Genomic DNA, 20,933 nt, shown 5'->3' on the forward strand with positions numbered 1-20,933 from the left:
TGAGTTCGAGTCCCATGGCTGGCCAGTAGCGTATTTTTCTGCAATAAATGGATAATTTATCCTGATCACGTTATTTATAGCATTAGCACGCGTTTTAGAAATAAATTTATTTCTGTTCTTTTATATATATATATATATATATATATGTAGAAGGTTTAGATTCATGATTGAATATGGTACTTATGCGTAGGCACCAGAATATCGTATGGTATGGTATTATACAAAAACCATTCCAAAAGGATCGGTGATTTTTTTTTATATATATGTATGTATTTTGGGATGATCATTGTCTTGCCAAATAAACACACGCACTACATATTTGTTCCGCACTCGATTATTATTGTTCTTAATTTTTTAAATTTTAACTCATGTCCATTGTCCGGAAACCTTTCATCACACATCTGTGACCTATATATGTATATATATATTTATAAGTAGAAGGTTGCAAAGTAACACACGTGTTCACACACACACACACACACACACACACACACACACACACACACACACACACATATATATATATATGCATATATGTATGTCTGTGCGTGCTTCTGTGTTTGTTTGTGTGTGTGTGTGACAGAGTGTGTGTTTGTGTGTGTGTGTAATACATTAATAAATATATTTGAGCGTTTTGAGATTTTTAACATAATAAGTATTATGTCACGATAATTGTAATTTGCGTACACATTTTGATGCTTGATTAAATTAGAGTCGTTTCAAAACTTACTCTCTCGATCCGAGATATGAGTAAAAGTCAACTTTATTAACATTTCACTTCAGCTTTTATTGGGATTAATCACATATATATATATATATGTGATTGAATCTATATGTTTCTTTTATGTCTTCTATGTCTTTTTTAGCTTATCTTTGACACGTTGACCAAGGCGTCCTAAACCTATTCTCACAATGGAACATACTGGGACGCTGCCTGCAAGGGTTTAGTCGAATAAATCAACCCCAGTACTTATTCTTTAAGCGTGATACTTAATCTTTTGCCAATCCGCTAAGTTACGGACAAGTACAAAATCCACCACCGGTTGTCCAAAAGTGTTAGGGGAACACAAACACACACGCACACACACACACATACACACACACACACACACACGCACATACACGCACACACAGACAGAGAGACAGACACACACACACACACACACACACACTCGACAAGCTTGAACAAACATTTCGTCTACCAAATTCACTCACAAGGTATTGGTCGACCCGAAGCAATGCCAGAAGACACTTGTCCAGGTGTCATGCCATTGGAGTAAAACGAAAATCACGTGGCTGCAAAGTGAACGTTTGACCATTCAACCACGCCTGGGCCTCTCTTCGTAAAATCTAAATTCTCTGTAGATTAACCTAAGCGATGTACTACAATTACAATATTTAAGAGAATAATCAAGGATATGTCTATGGGCAATACCTTCTAGAACTGTTGCTCCTGAATAAATATTTGGCCAAAGAAAACTGATTTGTATAATAAAATATCATTAGGACACCATCTGTGAGAGAGAGGGACGAATGGAGGATTAAAGGCTATATACTAACTAATTTTTTCAGTTAATTTTCCCCGCAGGCATATTGTTGTGTAATTAAGCAATATACTATCTGTTGGAAATATATGTCAATAAATCTGGATGCAACAACATAGATGATTTATTTCCCACCTGAGAGAGGAAATAAGCACTGGTTGTATTTAGAGCTTAACGTTTGGAAAATTAGCATATCAAACACGCCTCACTGCATCTTGTTCTTTACCTCTGTATTTTAAGTTCACTTATAAGCAAAAATGATTTTCGTTTTCATCAAAGAAATACATATCAATATAATTTGATTCCCTTAGTTACATCCTGCATGAATGAAAATTATCTCTCTTTTAGTGAAAGGGAATAAATAGTTGGAGAAAGATTGTCGAATTTTTATTGCTTTCAACTGTTGGTTTTAAAGACCACATTCGACATTAACTTTCGTCTATATTGACTAAACATTGTGATCATCTTATCGTATTGGAATGAATTTTGTTAGTGAACTTTATAAGTTTAAACAACTTAAAGCGTGTTTGTGCATGCTCATTACTTAGATAAACTTTGTTAATCGATCCTTACTTACATTTAATATGCACAATGATCACATTAGATCATATTATTTGTAATATTTAGCATTTGATGATTAATCTCCTACTTATATAAATATCACTAATTTCAGGTAGTTGTACTTTAACTCGCGTTAGAAATAAATTCTCCAAAATAAAAGCTCTGTAGGATTGCAATGCACATATTTAAAATAAAACGCCCGAATATGGTTACTGATCACACTGATCAAACCATTATTTAAATGGGAATTTAAAAGTTGAAGTAAAAGTAACTTTAGATAGGAACAGAATTAAGTATTACTCACACTGTCTATGGAGTAAGAGGTCTTCAGATTTGTCTATGCTACATTTGCTATATTTATGCCCACTTTTACAGTTGTTAAGCTTTATACAACGGAGGTTTTGTTCAAGTGGACGAAAGAAACTTTAAATGAATAGTGTTGGAACCAGATCTTAACAGTCTGTGTATGTACTTGTCATTTCCATATGTTTATCCATAACTGTTTGTTTACAGAAATAAAATATCAAAAACAAAAAAAAAACTTCACATAGCTTACCTTTCTTTGGACATTCGCCTGATTTTGTTACCACACTATCGACAGCCAGTGTAGTTATGTTTCCACCTGAGTATACAAAGGAAATATTGTGAACTCCCTTAGACAGTGTAACATAAGCATTTGTCCAGATTTCGGCATCAAATTTTGAAAGTGTCATTAGCAAAGTCTTATTGCTATAGACTGACAGATTACCATGTCCGGAAAATATATAATAAAAGTCCAAACAGAAATTACTTGCCCTGGTTATTTTAGGCAATTCTAGTCGGCTTTCTTTAGTGGAGTTGAGTCTCATATATTGGCCTAAAAAAAGAAAATATTCTATTATAAGTAAACATCATCATGAGAAAGCAAGCAGAACGAGCAACAAAAGTTTATAGATTTTGAAAAACTGTCCTTGCAATATAGAAGAAAGTATTAAATCTATTGTATGTAGTAATGAAACGGGCAATATTAATTGTATACGTTACTCTGTGATTAGAAGGAGATTAATTATCTTTTATCAGATATCTAAATATTAAATTGCTTGAGAAAGTGCTTATAAATGTTAGGATGAATACTGAACGGATATTGATCTGTGAAAAAGTGAGTTAAAATAAGAATTAACTATAGGAAAAGGGAAACATATAATTATGAAGAGATAATGTATTGTACACATATCCGGCACAAGCTTTCAGGCTTTAATAGATATTAATTCAATACGATATTGAAATATTGGAAAATGGTTCACCATAAGCTGATTTTTCTGAGTAATCGTAACGCGGATTCTTAGATCTTATTCCGAAATCAATTACCCAAGAATACGGCGGGAAACTTTTACAGCCGCACATATTGTTATCTTCAAAAGGACAGTCGAGAGTATTTGCTGAAATTCAAATTAAAGAGAAAATTAGTAGAAGATCAAATAATGAACGTAAATTATTAACAATAATATAATACGTTTTATATAAAATCTTGAATATAAAACACGGATGTTTCACGAAAACTGTGGTTAATGGCTTTGCAGAAGTTATTAATAGTTCTATGACTGCTTTGAGAGAACTAAGTATGGTGTATTAGTGTTTAAAATGTGTACGTAACAAAATGTTGATCATTTCATGAGTTTTGTATTAGGATTCTTTCTAATCAATAAACTATTCATAATAGACAAACATACTTTATTGCAAAACCATTCAGATCCTATTGGCATCATTCGAGATTATAATGTAAACTTAAACTTTCTTTACCATTGTATTTCGTTACCATCCTTTTAAGGGTTTACTTAACAATTCCGGGCAAGATACCTTTGCACAAAAGTGATTTAGGGAAAGAACCCGACAATAGCAATTTATGGAGATGAAACAGTTTATGCTGATACAGAAATCATACTGGTTTGTATTAATATACACAAAATGCAATATGAATTACATAAATAGAATATGGATACTTTTCTTTTATATGAATTACTTTGAAATTAAATATTAGCAATAGAATCAGTAATAGTACCAAATGGCAATCTTTATATCCTACTTCATATGGATGCATCGTTAGAACGCCGTATTACTGTAGTATTTGTCTTGAGAGACCCTCTCATATAGACCTATAATGCCAAGATTACTTTAAAATTTATTTTTGGTAATTACATTACTTCTGAAGATTATATCTTTTGAAACTTAGAAAGACAACAGCATCCAGGGTCTAACAAATGGACTTACAGTCTTGTCGGAATTATCGGACATTTACAAACATATGCTAACATACTTAATACATACAGACACTTATATATCATATACTTATATGCATACATACGTACATAGTACATATATGAATATATTTAAATGTGTATATCTTTATATATCTGTATATGGACATATATTTCTCTTAGCTCTTAAATCCTCCAGTGCTGTCAGCACAACGGGCAACGAGCCATCACCAAACATCCCGAATTAATGCTGAGCTTCCTCTTAGCTCCACTAGGACCAACTCCCATTACTATCATGTCGTTCCCGAAAGTACTGCAACCACGTCTTCCTTGGTCCTCCTCTCGGTTGCCTCTACCCTTCCAGCGTCCGCTCCATCATCTTTTCTGCGGTAATCGAAGCACATGGCCAGTAAACCGCTGCTTAATCACCATGTCCTGCAAACTTCCCATGACAGCTCTTCTCATCACCTATTTGTTTCTCACTCTGACCTGGTAAAAGGTGTCCGAGATTGAACATATATATCTGTGCATATTCATTTATTTACACATAGATATATCCTGAATGAAAGACAATTTTCTCTGTATTCTTAGGACCTCCATTGGCTTTTGGTGCGACTTATATATATTTGTCTTGAACTGGAAAATTGGCAGGATTTGCTTTCATCAGACCATATTTTTCACAGCCAAAAATCATCTTTCTTGCAGAACTCTTTAACACAGATGAAACTGGGGATTTTATTAAAGTTTGAAATCATTGGTTTCTTTCTTGCATATTTTTATTGATTTCCACGGTCTTTCAATAGTGTTTCTTATGGTGACATATTCACAGACTATGGAACATTTCTAACAGCTGCAAATCGACATTTAATACGTTTCTTCTTATATTTCCTCTCTTTATTCTTTGAAAAACGTTCTGCTACACCTCACATCATTCCTTCACTCGGTTACAGAGTTATTCAATCAGTTTCTTTGACTATGTTACCCAATTTTTCATAATAAAACCATAAATAATAATTTTTGATTGAACTATCCACAATGATACCATTAGCCCTTTTGTAAATTCATTAACATCGTATCACCAATTGCTTTCGTCCCTCCGCTTTATTATAATGAAAGTTATACTATAAAAAACCCAATGAAATTGATATATATACTTACACAGAAGAGAAACATCGAACTTTATCGTCGTTGATCGAGGATATTGAAGAGACAGTAACTTTCCTACTTTGCTGTGCCTGGGCTGTTTACAGAAGCAAGTGCCGTTTCCCGTGTGTACTTAGTACCTCTGCACTCGTGGATACGTCACGAGGGAAAGACTACCAATTTGTTCACAGCATGCATGGTGCCTTAAGCTTACCACATATTGATTGCATATCTGAATTAGTGTCTCTTCCTCCAGATATTCTACAGGGGTTCACTCCTACAGCCCTTTTAAAAACTCAAATTATCCTGAAGGACAGCGACAGTTTATTATTATAATGGATATGGTTTGTGCAGAACCGGTTCCCGTTTCTCGTCTTTCAAACTTGTATCGGTCTGATGCAACAAGTGCCACGAGGCCAGTAGTTATCAGGATGCACTATTTATATAGAATTACATTCTCTTAGATGAGCAGCTAAAGCACCGAAGGGTCACATCTACGCTGGGTCCGAAAGCAATCTCAGAATACGCTTATTAATCCCTAGTTGGGACATCAACGAGTGTGATTATTCCAAGTCAGAGTAGACCTAAGTTACAATAGATGATTCTACACTCATTAAAATCCTGAAATTTCCGAACCAGTCCCTACAAACTGATATATATATATTAGCAGTAGTACCCGGCGTTGCACGGGTCTTAATAAATTACCATTCCACTGCGGAAAGATGAGTTCTTACAAGTGAGAAAAGTTTTTGAGCCCTACCTCGGCTACCGCTTCGGCGCAATGCTCTTCTGATTTCAACACCTTACTCCTCAGCCCAGCGTAGATTAGAACCATACACTTGCCAATGAAGCAATAGAATGAAACACACAGATAAACGTATAGTAAAAGAAACGAGTTGAACAATTTCAGCGTTTCCTAAGAGGGAACCTTTTGAGTGATAGATTGCTCCCAGTTGAAGGATGTTAATGGTCAACAGTTGGAACGTCGCCCTCAAAAGGTTTATGCAACAGGTAGCCGCCATGCGTTCTGTAACTTGGTATCCTTTCCGTTGAATTGGTCACATCAATGTTATAAATAAACATACTTGAGGTAATCGACCGTATCGAAGGCATTAGAAGTGCCCTCAAATATGCAATACCTAACCTGCCTTTTCGCTGGTCCGTTTGTAGCAGCTGTTTGACAACATTATTTCTTCGCATTATTATCGTGCAACTGCAACGAATCGCCACCTCCTTGCCATCGTAGGAGCACCACACGAACGCCTTCCATAAACACACAGAATATCAAGAGGCAAGCGCTCTTTTCTGATGCTTCCATCTCATATGGGGAAAATAGTAAAAGTATTTGAGCATACCCCGTTATATGCATGCATGGCGATAACGTACCTACTTCAGCCTTGGCAAATACGTAGCACTTCGTTGTAGACAATGTTTCTTGTCTTCCTCTGACGTGTTAATGCGAACAGTCTGTCTCTACTGTCGACTCTGGAGCATGCAACGTACAGCTGGCCGTGGGAAAAGCTAGGCTCTTCCAAGAGAAGTCCGGCCACAGAAAGGGATTTGTTGACAGACATAGCGAAGGGGAATCCTGGGAATGAATACATTTTCACCTTTTCCGTATCCGGATAGGATGGTTACCTCGAGAACATGCTTCATCAATTTTTTTACAACCGAGTTTTTGCGAAATCCGAACACTGATCAAGGCAGTTGTTATGAATAAAACATGCTTCGGAACATACGTAATGCATAACTGAAATTTCAATCAAATCGGTTTGGTGGTTCAGCGGTTTGGCTCGGCTTCACCCGAAAGCACTTGTACACGGAAACCGCAAACAGCGGAAGAATATAACTTTTTGAAAGGCAGCTTGGGTATTGATTTGATTCAAGATGTTACCAAGGTTATTGTTTTAACAATGTCACGCTCCAACCCTTCTTTTCTCAAGTGTAAGGCCTCGTGTTTCCGCAGTTTCATGGTAATTTATTAAGATCCATGCAACGCCGGTTACTACTTCCAGTGAAATGGATGAAGGAAGTAGTGAGTACTTACCAGTAGCTTGTGCAGTGCAGAAGCTGTTATTACTTTAACTATTTCATGCTACACATAGAAATCTCTTTCATTTATTGCAATGGAAAGCCTCAGTGCCGGATGTTTACTGTTATTGGCTGTGGCTATTTTGAGGTCACGTGGGGTCACAGTGTGTATGCACACCATGGTGGAGATTAATTGTTTATGCATCGGAGAAGGAACAGAGTCAGTGTTCTGAGAAAAACAAATCAGGAGCTATCTCAACAAAGCATTTTGTTCAAATGTGAGTTTGTCGAATTGTGCTCAAACAAAGCACAACTTAATGAAATGAACCATGGCATAAGACTCGTTGGGTGAAAATGCATTCGTTTACCGAGTTTGGTTAAAATCGGCTCAATGGTTCCGGCGCTATGGCCTGCCTTAAAGGAATTTTTTGAATCGGTTTTTCCCGTGCTGTGCCCCAACGAAACAGAATTTGAAAAAAAAATAACGAAAAACTTTAGGTAAGAATGCATAGGTATGTGAAGTTTGACCAAAATCGGACGACTTTTTAAAAAATCGATAATTAAGGATCGAGTTTTTGCGAAAACCGAACATTGATCGAAGCAGTTGTTATGACTAAAACATGCCACGCAACATGCCAAATGCATGTTTGAAATTTAAATTGAACCGGTTAGGTGGAACTCGAGTTATAAACCTTCTTGCACACACACACACATACACACACCGACACACAGACAGTTTCTGTTATATATATATTTATGTGTGTGTGCGTGTGCGTACAAACATGTGGATGTACACACGTAGTATATAAATATATTCATGTAATCGAACATATTTACATAGCAAAAATATTTTAGATAACTTAGTAAAAAGATAGTGTAGAGCCTATGAACCTTTACTCGATCTCCGAGAAAAGTTAGACAGTGATGTATACGCAAGCCAATTCTAAATGCTTCCAATAGTGTAGTCTCTGCTAAAAGTAGCCAAGGACCAATTGGTGGTGTTAAACTAGGCAACGAATTAAGTTTTCCATCCATTAAGGACAGATTAGTATTTGATCTCAGAATGCTTTGAACCGGAACTGTCGCAAAACGTCTCAAATGAGACTTTAATGTTCCCATCAGCCTATCGCCATAGATTCGTCGTTTACTTATCAATGAAAGAGGAAAAACAAAGTTGACTTGTGTGAGGAATATGAATTCAGTTCACAAGAATTTGGAATAAGTATTGTAAAGTATTTTATCTGATCCACTGCCTATAAAAGCGTATTAAGGGATTTTTTTCTATGAACTAATAGTCATCTATTCTTAGTTCACAGCATTTAATAGTGTTAGGTGTTTACTTACGACATTTGTTTTCATCGCTGCCGTCTTTGCAATTCCAATAATTGTTACATTTGTTCTTTTCATGAATACATTTGGTCTTATCGGGACACATAAAGGTATTTTCTGGACAATCTATAATTAATAGAAATAATGACTGGTATTGATTAAAGTTCTAAATATTTGACTTGATCATAACTTCCTGAAACATGAGTCCGTTGTTAGAGTGTAGAGTACATATTAAGAATATTTACAATCTCAACAATACTTTTAATTGGTGAATGAAGCTTTTAGAAGATGACTTTTTTCCAGCAGTTCAAATGATATAAAATACGATATAATAAAAGTTAAGCAAATCAATATACCTCAATATTTAAAATATATGTATTTGAAGTTTCTGTTATATTTGCATAAAAAATAATACTGTTGAAATACATTTAGTAATGATTTTTAAAGTTTACAAAAGAAAGAATATTAAAAATATTTAACAAAACAAACAATTTAGGAAACATGAATGACAGCGAATTTTATACACACAATTTTTATACACAGAAAATTAACCATATTTGAGAACACGAGTGCAGAATGATAACGGCATGCCTGCCTTTCCTGTGACCGAAATGAAAGAGGTATGCAAATGTTATTAGGTGTAGCTGCTCGACAAGAAGTATGTAAGAGAGAAATTACCTACCACAAATAGAACTATAGAAGAGACAAGCCACTGAGGTTGCCAGCATCATGGTCATAACCGCATGGGGAAAACGGATTACCTATCTTCATATACTCAATCACTCTTGAATACTTTAAAAATAAATGGTATTCACAAGTGAGAATCAACTTCATAAGTATTTTAATTGATAGACCAGATTATAAAAGTTACTGGAAGAGATAAAAACGGAAGTAGCCAAAACGGAATTCGTATCAGCTTTGTGTTAGTTCGAAGGACTGTCAAGGTTGTCTTTGTAAAACAGCAGCTGAAGCATTTAAGAAGCTAGAAAGACAATTAGGTTCTGTTGATCAAGAGAAAGCTTTGTTAAAACTTCATGTTCTCTATAGTTTTGTAGTGGCCAGAGAAAATTCTAGACATGGAAACGAAAACTAGACTCGCACAACTTCATGGTAAACTTAATCAAATACTAAAGGTAAGGCAGAACCTTTCAGCCATCAGATAAATGGTCTTGCACTATACGCAGGAAAGGAATAGGTAGTAAATAGTAAGTCAACACGGTGTACGCGTTATAAACTGTGGATGCTCATGTGCAGTAGAATTACTGGTATGTTGAAAGTGGCGATAGTCTTTGTATATCTCAAAAGCCCATGCGCAACCAGTAATAAGAGCATGTGTTAAATAGATACCTTCATTCGAAACTCTTAATCTTCGTACAGTATCTTTTCTGATGAACTATCTAAAACCGTTAATTGCCAACCAACTAGAATTTAAAAAGCCAACCAAAATATTTTGTTGGTTTGTGTTTTTGCAAATGTTAGCAATAGCTTTGTGGATTCATCATTTCTCATTGTACGATTGCATCTAAACATTTAGTAGTAACGCGTAGCAGACATAGTTTTATTTGAGTAGTTTCAATGGGATGGGTATGAACTTTGAAACTGTGGTTATTAACTTGACGTGAATTCTCATTGACCAGACCTATGCTAAAATGTCTCTTGCCTGTAGCAATCGTCGAAAGCTATTTGAAGTAAAATATCATATAATACAAGTACGATAAAATAAAATAAAATAGAAAGTAAGTACTAACTCAATTTAAGACAGACTCCTTTAGATACTGTGATGTCATCAAGAGATAAGCTTCCAGACTCTAAATATGTTTTGATTTTGAAGAAAATATTTCCTCCTTGAGTCTGAATTTGTCCTTCATAGATTCCATCTTTGTCATTGTAAAATATTTCGTTCCATTCTAAAGAACGTGTAACTTTACCATCAGAATTCAGTTTATGTGAAATAATAGAGATATTTCCGACTACAGCACCTTGTGTAATATACCTGAATTTTACACATGACTTTCCCAATATTTCAGCGGGTGATAAGATTTCCCCTTTACTTCTCATAGTCAACAGAGTGCCTGTATATAAAAAAAAGGAAAAAGATTAGAAATTATAGTTTAGTTACTGAATCATGAAGCGACTGAGCAGAAGAAATCAGAATTTATACTTGGGATTTTTCAAATATTAATTATTAATTTTTGAAATAGTAACAAATATATTTATCATTTTCTTTAAAATGAAAAATATTGCAAATGACTCCCAAATCACTTTATATATCTGATGTTGTAACAGTCGAGGCTTTTATATTCTTACCAACATCAGATCAATGAAGTGATCCCTCTTATTAATCTGTGTGATAGTCTGAATGAGGAATCAATGGATGTTGGGTGTATTTCTAAAGGAGGATCGTAGTTGACCATTCAAAGAATTACACGCTAATAGTAGTAAGTGACTGGGCATTGCACAGAACCATGAACATTTAACATAACCTTCAAATAGATTCAGCACATGACAATGGGCTTTGAGACAAGACACTCGTCTATTCATAGATACAAGCTATCTAATAGGTGTTTCACACAGTTTTCTTTTTACCAATTTCAGTCAGAAAGTTTGTTGCCCAAAGGCTATGATAGAATATATTTGTATTATGTGTCTCGAAGTGGGATTGGACCTGGAGCTTTGTATTGGGAAACAAATTATTAACCACTTTGCCATGTACTCATATAATCCTAGTGACGGACAAGCTCGAATACACACAGGTAGAGATGGCTAACAAAAGGTTCTACAAATAAAAAAATATATATATATGCGTGTGTGTATGTGTGCGTGTGTGCATGTGTGAGCGCGTGTGTTAAATAAAATCATGTGATATTTCTATGACATATAAAATGAGAAAGGTGGTCTTACAGCTGTTTCAGGGAAATAAATGATAACTCATCATCAGAGGAGAGTTAAGAGAGTTTCACTAGAAGGAGTTAGTAGAGCTATTTTGAGACTTAAGTTATTTTGGAAAGGGAGAGATACAGGAAGTATAGAAGGAAATACGAAAATAAAAATACATGCTAGATGTTAAAGCTTTTGTTCCGTTGTGTGTGTGTGTGTGTGTGTGTGTGTGTGTGTGTGTGTGTGTGTGTGTGTGTGTGTGTGTGTGTATGTGTGTGTGTGTGTGTGTGTGTATTTGGAAGTCTATGAGAATTAAATAATACATTTTGTGAAATGTAAAATTGATTTTTAAAAAAAAATGTTATGAAATCTTTTATGAGGGTGTTACTAATCTTCGTTGGGAAGAAGTCTATTTTAGTGTGTGGGCACTTTCGTTTAACCTTTTCAAACTAATATTACAGCAAGAATTTTACATAAAGAATGGGTGTAAAGACGAGTGGAAGAAGAGAGAAAAGAAGAAAAGAAAGAGAAAAGAATGAAAAGGGGAGAGAAAAGAGAGAGAATTAAGGAAGAGAGAATGAAGGAGAAATAAAAGGGAAAGAGAAAAATGCTTATTTTGAAACTTAAGGAATTTCAATACTTGCCAGGAAGGTAAGGTGATGCCAGTTCTTTTGGTATTTGTTCAGGTACATGGAAAAACCCGTGCACGAGTTTATAACCGCAGTTGTAAGGTGATGTGAAATTACAGGAAATAGAATTTTCAGCTTAAAAATTGATAAATAAAAATAAAAATAAAATCAATCAACCAGTTTATGCATACACAATTATGAACATTTTTCTCATTATCATCGTCAATGTTATCGTGTACAACATCATTATCTACGTTTGCTGTAATCAAGATCATTGGCATCATCAATAATATTATCAGCATCATCATAACCGTTATCATCATCATCATTGCCTTCGTCATCGTAGGCATCACCGTAATTTTTATTGTGATCATTATCAAGGTATATTTAATGCCCTTCCCAACGCCTATTATTATATAATTGGAAGAGGATCCCGCATATAAGATTTTCGATAAATAGTATCAGTAGAGAATTCGACGACATACATATTTACGCAGATGCATTTTCAATACTAAGAGAAATAAAAAAAAGAAAAGTGTTCTTCCTCAGTAAAATGTTCGTAATTAATTACAGTGCATAATTCCTTACATTTACGCTTGACATTAAAAGATCATGTTGGCCGACCTGATTTCTTATCCTAACATGTCTGATGAAGTAAAATTATTTTGAGTCTTAATAATCTTCTCCCTCTTCCTAACCTGTGGTGGTTTCGAAAGTTAGAATTCAATATTAGAGAGAAAGTAATGGTGGTAAGTAGTAAAACTGAGAGAATATTAGACAAAATATGTTGCAGTATTTAGGTCTGTCCATAAATGCTCAGACTTCAGATACTGACATTGCTTTCGTTGCTTTCAATGTTTATAAGCCAAATTGTATGTATATATATATATATATATATATATATATATATATATATATATATATATATATATATATATATATATACGACGTACAAAGGTACATGGAGCAAATTACAACAACAGCCAGCTATTGCCAGTAAAGGTTTTGGATGCCAACTCTGTGCAAGACATTGTAGATCTTTGGCTGGTCTAAAAAGTCACATTCGATCGCAGCACCGTTAAGTTAAGCTTCGTGCAATGGCCATACTCGATAACGAGGGGGCAGCCATCATATATATGTATGTATGTATGTATGTATATATATGTAGTTCAAATTTGCAGAAAGCAGAAGACGAGGACAGGTGAGTTAACAACAAACAGGTGTATTATTTTGACACTTATATAAGTGCGTGTGTGTGTGTGTGTGTGTGTGTGTATACAGCATCGCAGCTGTGCGGGGATACTCATTATGAATTGTCCTTCATTCTGGTAAAATGGAAAGTGTTTGGTGGATTCATGGTTTTGTAGAGATTACTTACATACATATTGGTTGATTTTCTGCGTAGATAATCTTATTAAGCATAAATAAGTCTTAGATACTGGTGTCTACATTTGGGGAAGTCCTTTATGCACACGCACACACACACACACACACACACACACACACACACACACACACACACACACACACACATATATATATGTATATGATAAAACATAAAAAAGACGAGTATTTATGTGTCTTACGAAACTGAATCCCTTACCGCCTTTAATCTCCCCAAAATACCAACAACACTTCAATGTTTGTCATTCTACATCTATATTATATTACTGCACTCTTTGAACTCATCGTCCTTAGACAGTTACACAATCGTAACTTTTCTTGTCTCAGCCCCTCATCGCATACTAATGCCATAGATGGAGAGACCGAATCAGTTCCTATCATCTGCCGTCTACATCAACTAACCCCGTCACTAATGCATATCCGTCATCGACAAAGTCGTACTATTTTCATCCTTGATTCCTTTTTAATATTCTGACTCAAACATGACCAAGCTCTTGCCATTTCTACAGCCATTAGATTGTTCAACCATTACCTTATGATTGAGCAATACACATCTCACATTTGCAACGTCCCTCACACTTCCTGACCCTGTAGCACTTCATACACGCTGACTGGTCAGAGAATGTCATTTCTATATTAATAATCCCTAGTAACACGCGTGCCTTAATTTTAAACACTCTTAAACAGTTCCCCCACGCAACTGAAACTCACAGTCCCAAGTCACTTATTTGGTTCATTCCTAAGTGCAATGCTGTGCGTTACGCAAAGAGGTTGATCTACAACACTTAGATAAAATCACCTATCCCTACAAACTAGACGTTTTTGTCCAGTATTGCAACTCCTGCCACACATTTTTCAGCCCTGTAAAAACGTCTCAGTACATTAAACATTTTTACCAACTTTATATAGTCTTTTTTTACTCCAACTCACAAATGATACATAGTTACCTTCCATGGAGACAGCTCCTTCTTCGAAACAAAATTAATAAAAATCCTATAACAATGAACATTGGTGGAATATGTTGCAAAGAACCAAAACTAGATTGTAAACTAGGTTTATCAGGAGCTTATCGTTTACACTAGGACATTCCTTATAAAATTAAGAAATGATAATCGCTAACAATTGGACTGAAAAGTTGTTCATGAATTCAGATTATTGGGAGATTGCCAGAGCCGATTCTCTGGAACTTATTGCCAATAGACTGATGTGTAGATATGTCAGTGTTATATCTTCGTTTCTCAGTCACAGTTGTCAGCTGGAAGTAAAATCTTTGTTTTAAGGACATAACATTTAAATAGAAATGACCACCATCATATTGAAAAAAAGAAGAAAATAAACGGAGACTTACAGCAATTATTTTCATCGCTACCGTCACTGCAATCCCTGACTCTGTCACATACTTTAGATGCATTGAAACAATATTCATTCTTACACTTGATTGTTCCCGGTGGACAGACTGTAAACACAAGGAAAAACAAATTTAAAAACGTTATTAAACTCCTGAAATTGAAGCAGACTTGTATTTGATCACTTCCATTTTATAAAAAACGAAATGATTAATCAGGTAACATGAAATCTATGCCATAATTAGCTACGAATCTCTTATATTGAAATATATTCACTAACAATCTTTTTCATGGACAAGGACGGAGAATCATAGGAGGGGATGAGAGAGTTAATGCTTTCATAAGAACGTGAGAATGGAGTTTGCAGGTGGAGTTGGAGATTAGTGTTGTGAGTGAGAAACAAGGTTGGTGTGCAGATGATGATCGGAAATATGAGTATGCAGAAGAATAAAGTGGGAGATAAAAGAGTGGTTCAAGAAGGAGTATAGAATATTAATTCGTAGAACGATGTGCAAAATTAAGGAACTGTAGAGAAGGTGGGATAGGGAGACATAAGGGGTAATAGTAGGTGGGTCATGACGGTAAATATGAGAGTGACTTGAGAATGTGGTCGGATAAAAGAAGTGTTTGGAATGGAGTACAATAGAAACACTGAAAGCACAGAAAGGGAGTGATTGATTGAAATAGTGTGAGCAGATATTATGAGGAATGAAAATAGTTCGATGTGGGAAGGGAGTGCACTTGGGAGGCTATGGGATGTAAAATATGCGATATTCGCCACAGGTGGGTACAGCGTGGATGGGGGTGGAGAGGAAGGCTTGACGTGTCAGGAAGAGAGGAAAGGGGACGTGACATCATCAATACAAGCGTATCTGAGTGGTTGAGGATATCATTTACGACTGTGCCATAAAGCAGTATTCTTCGGGTCCAGAATATAATTTGTCTCTATAAGCCCCAAGGAAGATTCACAACAAACTACTGGTCACATATTTGGGACAGTACTGTTGCTACACACAGATATTAGATCTAGTTCCAGCACTAATTTGCCTTTTTTGTCGCTTGATACATACAGATATCGGCACAAGTTGTAGATTACATTCCTAGAAATGTAATTACTCATTCCTATCCTTACTCTCTCTCTCTCTCTCTCTTGCCTCGCTTCTCAACTGATATTTCATCAGCTGCCGTTCCTCTAAACTAATTGCCAGCAAAATATCAAGCAGAATAGCCGCCGTCATTCTCACCAATCTGGTACCATCTTGTCCTATAGACTAACCAATACAGACTGTAAGTGTGAAAACTGAATTATGACAATTACCTGCCTCTACCTAATCATGGTAAAATATTATCTATTTTTAAAATTCTACTGAGATGGTGAAATAACATTCTGTTAGTATAATATTTAGAAGAGGTCTATGTGTAGCAGTGCTCAAGATTTTTTTCAGGTTTTCTCACTCTTTTGAGATTGATGTAGTTACTGAATAATTTGGCAATCTGTAGGTAGGAGGAAGGTAGGCAGGAAGAATTCCAAAGAATTACATTTCTGGGAAAGAAGTATGAGATGATGCGTTTAATGTGGAGTCCAGGAGGGGAGATAGTATAATTTCCATAGGAGGGGAATGGCTAGACTTGAGTTGAAATGGTATGTAGCTAATATGGAGAAAGCCTATCAAGTCGGACCAAAGCCACACACACACACACAGACATTGGGTCATCCTACAAATAATACGATTTTTTAATACTTTTATTTTTAAAATTAAGATAAACCCAGTACTTTTAAATGCAAAATATACTCTCCTTCATTTTGTACAATGCTCTTCCATCTATCTGGTAGACTTACAAGACCCCTCTTCCAAAATTCACTTGTCCGTAACAAAAAATACTCCTCTTGTACTGTTCTGATCTCCTCTACATAAGCCATATTTTTTCCATCCAAATGATTTTGAAGATTGCGGAATAAATGATCAACAGATGGAGTAATTCCAGGCGAATCTGGTGGGTGGGGCATTGTTTTTCATCCAAAATTCTCTAGCCTTTGGAATGTCATCCTCACTGTATGTGGCCGAGCATTATCCTGATTTAAGAACATCTTTCGTCTTGAAACCAAAGACGGTCGTTTTTCTTCTAGCGCAGGTGTCACTGGATAGTTGAATGACTAAATCCAAGCTTTTCTGTTAATTCCCCAACAGTTACGATGCGATTTTGTTCCATGAGCATTTGCAGGACATCCTCGTCGAGTTCTATAGATTTTTCCAGGACGGGACTTGTCTTCTAGTCTGGAGTTTCCTGCTCGGAATTTCTGGAAACACCGTTGACATTGACTTACGCTTACTGTACGAACCCTATATACTGCATTGATATTCTTTTCCGTTGCCTTGTTGCTTTTATTGAAATGATAAAGCAGTTTATACCGAATATACTCCCTTGTCACTTCCATTATAGCTTTGGAAAACTAACTGTTGGAAGCAGTAATTCTGACGGCTGAGGATGAATGTCCTCCAGAAGACCTTCGTGGTTTCCTGTTTTCTCGTTTTGAAAGTCCGAAGGATCCATCCGGCTTAGCGTCTGCATTTTATTGCCAACTTAGTAATATGCAATTAGAAAGTGGCATCATTAGTCATGTCGATGCTCAGGTCACGCACTGATTGGGATTCAGGGATTGCAATCCCTCTTGGACCAGTGTATCTCATGTTCTTTTCATTGAGCTGCATGTGTTGTTAGCGCAGGGCGTGAGATTTTTCAGCATTAAACTGCATGTTATTTTCCTCAAACCACGTATATGTTGCGTCGAACTCCCGTTGTCGATAGGCAACGTCTCATGGACTCTGTAGCTTCTGAGAAATATTAGTATCTGCATAGCTAGAAGGAGTGGCGACCTTGTCAGTTGAGGGCTTGCCTGAGAGGGCCTATGAATAGCACCTTCCCCAGGATACTGCCCTGTGAAATGCCACTTATTATCTGTGTTCCTCGGAGGTGGCCTCGATCGTCACCACTACCTCACTTCGATCTTTTAGAAAATCGTGTAGGCATTATCCAAGTTTTCCAACTATGCCAAGAGTACGCAGCTTGTGACATATCATACAAAGATTTTTGCAAAGTCGAGATATATTATGTCCAAAGTTAAGCAGCTGCTTTTAGCACCTAGGGGTAGTGCTGCAAGAGTTGTGTCTAGTAGCTTCCACCTGGTCGAAAACCGTGCTGGGTGTCAGTCAGCGAGTTATTCTCTTCAATGAATGCAATTAATTGCCTTCGAACTATTCGTTCCATCACATTCCTGATGTGTGAGATCAGAGGAACAGGTCATCTGCTCTGCATCCTTCCTTGTGAATGGCGTATATTATTCCCTGCATCTGTTTTTTGTGGCAACCAGGTCGAACTGTTTCATGTGTAAGTGCCTAAAATAGTAAGGACAGATGGTAATTTGACTGAGGAAAGAAGGTCACGAATGACACGCCACTTTTGCCTGCCCTTCGAATTGTTCTTTCACCTGTCCGCTTTTGTATAGTCTATCTGGCCAAATATATATATATATATATACTTATATATAAGCAATGTTAATTCTCTAAATGAAGTATTAACAGTAACTGCACGATAAAGTGTAGTATATTGCCACTTAAGTGTGGCTGACCCCTAGGGGTGGATGTTACTGTTGCTTTTAGCCCCAGGAGGACATCTCCTCCAGCTGGCTTATCGACACACGACTGTGTCCTGTTTGCCAAGGGAAGTTATCCCTCTCACCCTGAAATCAGGATCCGTTCGTGCTACAGATCATGGTGAGAGGGATAACTTCCTTTGGCAAACAGGACACAGTCGTGTGTCGATAAGCCAGCTGGAGGAGATGTCCTCCTGGGGCTAAAAGCAACAGTAACATCCACCCCTAGGGGTCAGCCACACTTAAGTGGCAATATACTACACTTTACTTATATCTATCTATATATATATATATATGTATAGATATATGTATATACTTATATATATATATATATATATATACATAGATATATGTATATACTTATATATATATATATATATATATATATATATATATATATATATATATATATATATATATATATATAGATATATGTATATACTTATATATATATATATATATATATATATATGTGTATATATATATATATATAGATATATGTATATACTTATATATATATATATATATATATATATATATATATATATATATATATATATATATATATATATAGATATATGTATATACTTATATATATATATAGATATATGTATATACTTATATATATATAGATAGATATATATATATACTTATATATATATATATATATATATATATATATATATATATATATATATATAGATAGATATATGTATATACTTATATATATATATATATATATATATAGATATATGTATATACTTATATATATATATATATATATATATATATATATATATATGTATATACTGATATATATATATATATATATATATATATATATATATATATATATATATATATATATATATATATATATATATATTTATTTATTTATTTATTTATGTGTTTCAGCCAAGTGGCTGCGGTCATGCTGGTGCACCACCGTGATTTTCACGTTCCTTGCATGGCTCTTCTCCCCCACCTGACATGGTCCAATCAAGAGTTTTGATGGCACATCTGGTGTATAAGAGAATTTGACACAGCTGCCCTAAACTGCGTCTCATTACGAGCCATTGGTTCGTCTGGTATCTTGGAGAGGAAAGCGTCAAGTTTTGTCTTGAAGACCTCTGCATCCATGTCTTGCATGTCTCTCAAATGTTTTGGCAGGGCATTGAAGAGCTGAGGTCCTCTGAAACCGAGGCTGCTGCAGTATCTCGTTCTTATGTGAGATGCAGTGGACGGTACCTTTGGCACCATGCAGTGGCGACCCGTGCGGGCGTTCCTGTAGTACTTGATGCCAAAGTTTGGCACCAGTCCTTCCAGTATTTTCCATATGTATATTATTACATATCTCTCCCGCCTGCGCTCCAGGGAGTAGAGACCTAGTGCCTTCAGTCGCTCCCTGTAGTTCATCTGTTGGACTGTGGCGATCTTTTTTGTATAGTGCCGCTGAATTGCCTCGAGTTCTGCTGTCCGCTTAACACTGTGTGGTGACCACAACTGAGAGCAATAGTCTAGGCGGCTCAGAACAAATGTCTTCCACAGAGTCAACATGACTTTTTGATCCCTTGTACGGAATGTCCTCAGTATCCACCTTGCCAGTTGTCTGCACTTTGCTGTCAACTTGACAATGTGCATGTGAAATGATGCATCACTACACATGTTGATGCTCAGATCTCTTACTGTTTGTGGTTCTGGAATTGCAGTACCTCCAGGCCCTGTGTATGCCAGTTGGGAGGTGCTTGTGGTCTTGTAGCGCAGTACTTGAAATTTTTTTGCATTGAACTGCATATTATTTTGCTCTGCCCACTCATATATTGCATTTAGGTCATTCTGCAGGCTTACAATATCATCAGGATTCTTTATTGCCTGAGATATCTTTGTGTCATCAGCATAGCTAGTGACAGTGGCTCTCCGAGTGACCGTGGGCATGTCCAGAAGGGCCACTATGAACAGTAGTGGCCCCAGAACAGTTCCTTGTGGAACACCGCTCAATATTTGTGTTTCCCTAGATAGTTCTCCATTGGCTGCAACTGTCTGACTTCTACCATTCAGGAAGTCATGCAGCCCACTCTCCTAATTTATCAGCTATGCCAAGGTTTCGCAGCTTGTGACACATCAAGCCATGATCAACTTTGTCAAAGGCTTTTGCAAAGTCGAGATATATCACATCAACATTT

General features: G+C 36.0%; 1 protein-coding gene across 1 annotated transcript in view; it reads right to left on the reverse strand.

The window, feature by feature from the left end:
* Positions 1-20,933, reverse strand: part of LOC106877396 (MAM and LDL-receptor class A domain-containing protein 1-like) — a 144,733-nt gene that overhangs the window by 24,171 nt on the left and 99,629 nt on the right. The window contains exons 19-24 of the mRNA XM_089349700.1: positions 15,101-15,208; positions 12,364-12,483; positions 10,591-10,914; positions 8,858-8,968; positions 3,389-3,523; positions 2,662-2,961 (exon numbers count right to left, since the gene is read on the reverse strand). Of these exons, the coding sequence (XP_089205826.1) occupies positions 2,662-2,961; positions 3,389-3,523; positions 8,858-8,968; positions 10,591-10,914; positions 12,364-12,483; positions 15,101-15,208 (1,098 nt within the window). The remainder of the gene's footprint in view (positions 1-2,661; positions 2,962-3,388; positions 3,524-8,857; positions 8,969-10,590; positions 10,915-12,363; positions 12,484-15,100; positions 15,209-20,933) is intronic.

The sequence above is a fragment of the Octopus bimaculoides genome, chromosome 3 (genome assembly GCF_046866305.1).
Source record: "Octopus bimaculoides isolate indiv1 chromosome 3, ASM4686630v1, whole genome shotgun sequence".
NCBI lineage: Eukaryota > Metazoa > Mollusca > Cephalopoda > Octopoda > Octopodidae > Octopus > Octopus bimaculoides.